Raw genomic sequence first — 3,921 nt, forward strand, 5'->3', positions numbered from 1 at the left:
TAGTCTATAACCCAAATACAAGAAAATACAAAGAGAATACATAGCCCCACATCCATACGATGTTGCACTCCACTCGTAGAGTCTTCCAAAGAAGTGTAACAGTAAGCAGAAAAGAATAAGGTACTGTAGTGCCACCCCTTCTAAGAACCAAACCTGTAAGATGAAATCAATAAAACCAGAGATAATATGAGGAAATAAGACGGCTCTAAGACTAACATAACATCATCCCATACACCTACACTATACAAAACCAAAAGCACGTTTTAGGAACCAAAGTAGGACCGACAAAGTTATCCAAAATATCTTATACATCCACATTTGCAATTTCACTTGGGCCCGACTACAGTCTCGTCGAAGTATAAGTACTCCTCGTCGAATAGATCAAGCTCTTTCCACACCTCAACCAATCCGTTGCCACTTTTTGTGATCGCGGCCCATGCTGGACGATACCTCTCTAACTCATCCAGCGCAGGGATCTTGCCTTCTTTCCACTCCGCCCACTGACAGCCGACGTACACCTTCAAATAATCCATCAAAGACTCAGTGCCATCCGTTATATCGTCCTTCTCCTTCCACATAAGTGATACTATGAATGGAGAGTACCAGTCGAGCTTAAACATCGAAATCTTGTCAATGCCTTCCTCCCAGGTCAATGGCTCCGCAAAAGTGTAGTTAGTGTAATTAGTGGTCACACTAACACTCGTAACGATATATTTACCGAACGACAGTTCCTGCGCCGTGAATTCATCCGTTTCGTTATATTTCGTCGAGTTCTCATACGGCCCAAAGCCCGCGAATTCGAAAGGATCAAATGGCGGAGTAAACTGCATGACACATGATCGACTGTTGTTCACGAAGATCTTGATCGTCGCGTTGTAATATGTACCCTTATCCTCAACATCCTCTTCATCAACTACAAACCGCTTCTCGACGATAATATCGGTGTTAAACCATGGGTGATCGACCAAGTCAGACAGGACAGTGTTGGTAGGCACTGTTGTAGCGGTAGATGTATAAGTCGAGTATACAGCAGTGCTGGTGTAAGTGAAGTTGTCCGTGAAGTTGTATGTCGAATTGTACATTGTCACATTCAGCCAGTCGTATGGATATCCGTAAGTAACATTCGGATAAAGACCAGGGTACTGGCATTTCTCAACATTGCTGACCATAGTATCCTTACAATAGACATTGTAATTCGAGTAATTCTTGACCGATGGGAGATCCTCGACTATATTGTACACGTAGGGCTTGAGACCGGTGACTGTGACAACTGCGCCAGCATCCAAATTATCCAAGTCAACTTGTTGCACAAATGACACCTTCAAAGGCTTCTGCGACGAGAACGGGAAAAGGAAGCAGGATGCAATGAAAGTTCCAGTGAAAGCCAACAACAGAACGAACGGAACAACAACGTGGATCCTGTGCATAAATGGCAGTATTGGATACATCAAGATAATGATGAACACGAATACGCTCAAGTACACTATCGACATTAATACATCTTCTTTCACTCATCACCGCACTAGCAATTACATACCATTATAGATCGCCGGGCCACCTTCCTGCAATGTCTGCTGCACAGCGGCCAAAGCCAAGAATCCAATTTGGGAGGTAAGAAAAACGGAGAATGGAACTAAAATCAAGAATTCCAATAACCACACGTAATCTCCTCGTAAGTCCAATTTCTTCGTGAAACTGAGATTTTGCTCACTGGCAGTCTCACCAAGTAACGGCGCGTCCTCGGAATCCTCATCGTCATGCTCACTGTGCGGAGATATATGGTCAATCTCATCATCGTGAGCTTCCATATAATGCTGTTCTGATCCGATAACCTCAGCGCGAGCCATAAAGTACATAGGGGCAGCAGGTTCAAAATACAAAGCGATAATATCCAGCAACAATGCCAAAGATACACCGATAAAGTTGAAGGTAACCCAGTAAAGGCCAGTACCAGACATCCGGTTCTCCTCAACGTTGGCATACACGAGAACAACCCACCAAAGGAAATAAAGCTCAAGCAAAATCTTAAACTTCTGATGTCGGACCGGGTGGAGACGGTTAGCCGCAGCGAGGAAGAAGAAGTTAAGAACAAAGTACAATGAAGCAAGCGCAATAAACGGCAGACCGACATGGCTGTAGAAAATCAGACCGTTCGCATACCTGAGACCTGCCAGAACACCAAACAAGATGGCTGTTGAAACGATAATCGACAATGGAAATCGACCCCATCCGCGTCTGCCAAGATTCAGTTTGCGCGATTTGGCAAGTCCGAAAAGCAGTAAGAACAAAATTATTGGTGTGACAATCAACATCACTGTATCAACTATGAAGAAAGTCTGAACTGGTGCAACGAAAAGGGCCGACCCAAACACTAATAATACACGTCAGCAAATTTGACGGCTATCAAGCCAACATTAAATCAACGCACAATCGAAGAAAACAGCCTTGTACTTGGACGAGTTGTCAATGTCTGGATCCTCAGCCATAGAGTCAACAGTGGCGAGAGAAGTCGTGAGCATATGCTCAACACTGCCACGTGTAGTCCCCTGAATGCTGTCACCCTGGGTATGATAGACTGAACGCGGGGTGTAAAATGCGACATCCATTCCACGAAGTCCATGATCCTCATAAGCTCGGTAATCGGTCTCTGATCTAATAACACCATGTTCAAACCCTTCCTGCAGCAGTGAGTTTGCATGTGGAGTGCTAGAAGCGGAATAGTGATCGGCAACACCATAATCAGTCGCCCGGAATAGCACGGCACGACCACCAGCACCAGTGCCCTCAAGATTATAGAAAGTCGACGGAAGCTCCGACCACGGGTGAAAGAAAAATGCTTCTGCGCCATACAATCCAAATTCCTCCGCGTTGTTGAAATTGAAAATAACTGTTCGTAACGGAGGCTCTTCGGCGTACGCATAGTGCTCGAGAAGTGCCAACAAAGTGACAACACCAGTTCCATCATCGGTCGCACCGTAGGCTGTCGAAACACTGTCAAAATGAGCAGACACAAGAACGGCAGATAGCGCTGGATTGCGACCGTTGACCTTCACCAGAACGTTGTTAGATTCATAGTATATAATTTTTCCAGATGGTGCCGACGCATTCCACAAGTCGCGCTGTCGGAATGTGACATTGTGACCATAATCATTGTCGACTTCAATACGTCCAGGCTGAGATTTGTAATAGATCTCATAAGTCCGATTAACGATGTAATCGTGTACATAGTCATTCGCATGCGAATTGTATGGGTGAATATTTTCTGAAATGACCTGCAAGTCGTACCACGCAGTTTCGACGCTTTGTGAGTATGAACCAGGAGCGGCTGAAATAGCGGCTGTTGACGATGTTTGTGGGTTCGCGAACTGGATGACATAGGTCGTGATAAGAAGGGAAGCATAAGTCGCGAGAGCAAGGACTGTAACGGGGAAAATATTAAAGCCGAATAGGGACAGCGCGAATCGCCTCAGAGACGTTGGTGACCACCATCGACGACGTTTTGAATGCGAGAAAGCAGATGCATGATCATCTTGCCGGCGTTGCCAGAAACGAAATGGCTTGTGAACAAATGATGAAGCCGAAGATATCGACGGTGGAGAAGTGGCACGAGTGGGCATCGTGACTGCGGCGGCCTGCGTCGCGCGGTGCGAGCCGTCTGTACTATTAGTGAGGAGTCTGTAGGTGCTCTGACGCGAAGCAGGTAAGACTGGATGGTAGCAGCGAATTTGGTGAAGGTGGGCAGCAAAATTACGTTGGAATCCGTGTGAATCCTCCAGGCAGCCGGGCGGGGGAGTCGCGATGGTAGCGAGCGCAGAAGCTCACAAAGCGCAAGCACCGCAAGCTTGCACGCGTGCATTCTAGACCCCTACTTATGGTTTAGTCCCACCGCTAAACGATAAAACACTAACCGTTTCTAGCCTA

At 46.3% G+C, this 3,921-nt stretch overlaps 1 protein-coding gene across 1 annotated transcript; it reads right to left on the bottom strand.

The window, feature by feature from the left end:
- Nucleotides 1-326: 326 nt before the first annotated feature.
- On the bottom strand, nt 327-3,617 carry V1508DRAFT_349423 (uncharacterized protein; the record flags this gene model as incomplete). The annotated part of the gene is made up of 3 exons (XM_066936758.1): nt 327-1,483; nt 1,538-2,371; nt 2,429-3,617. 3 exons carry the CDS (start codon nt 3,615-3,617, stop codon nt 327-329), a joined length of 3,180 nt encoding a protein of 1,059 aa, XP_066798113.1.
- Between the last annotated feature and the right edge of the window lie 304 nt (nt 3,618-3,921).

The sequence above is a fragment of the Lipomyces doorenjongii genome (genome assembly GCF_038497915.1).
Source record: "Lipomyces doorenjongii strain NRRL Y-27504 unplaced genomic scaffold V1508scaffold_6, whole genome shotgun sequence".
NCBI lineage: Eukaryota > Fungi > Ascomycota > Lipomycetes > Lipomycetales > Lipomycetaceae > Lipomyces > Lipomyces doorenjongii.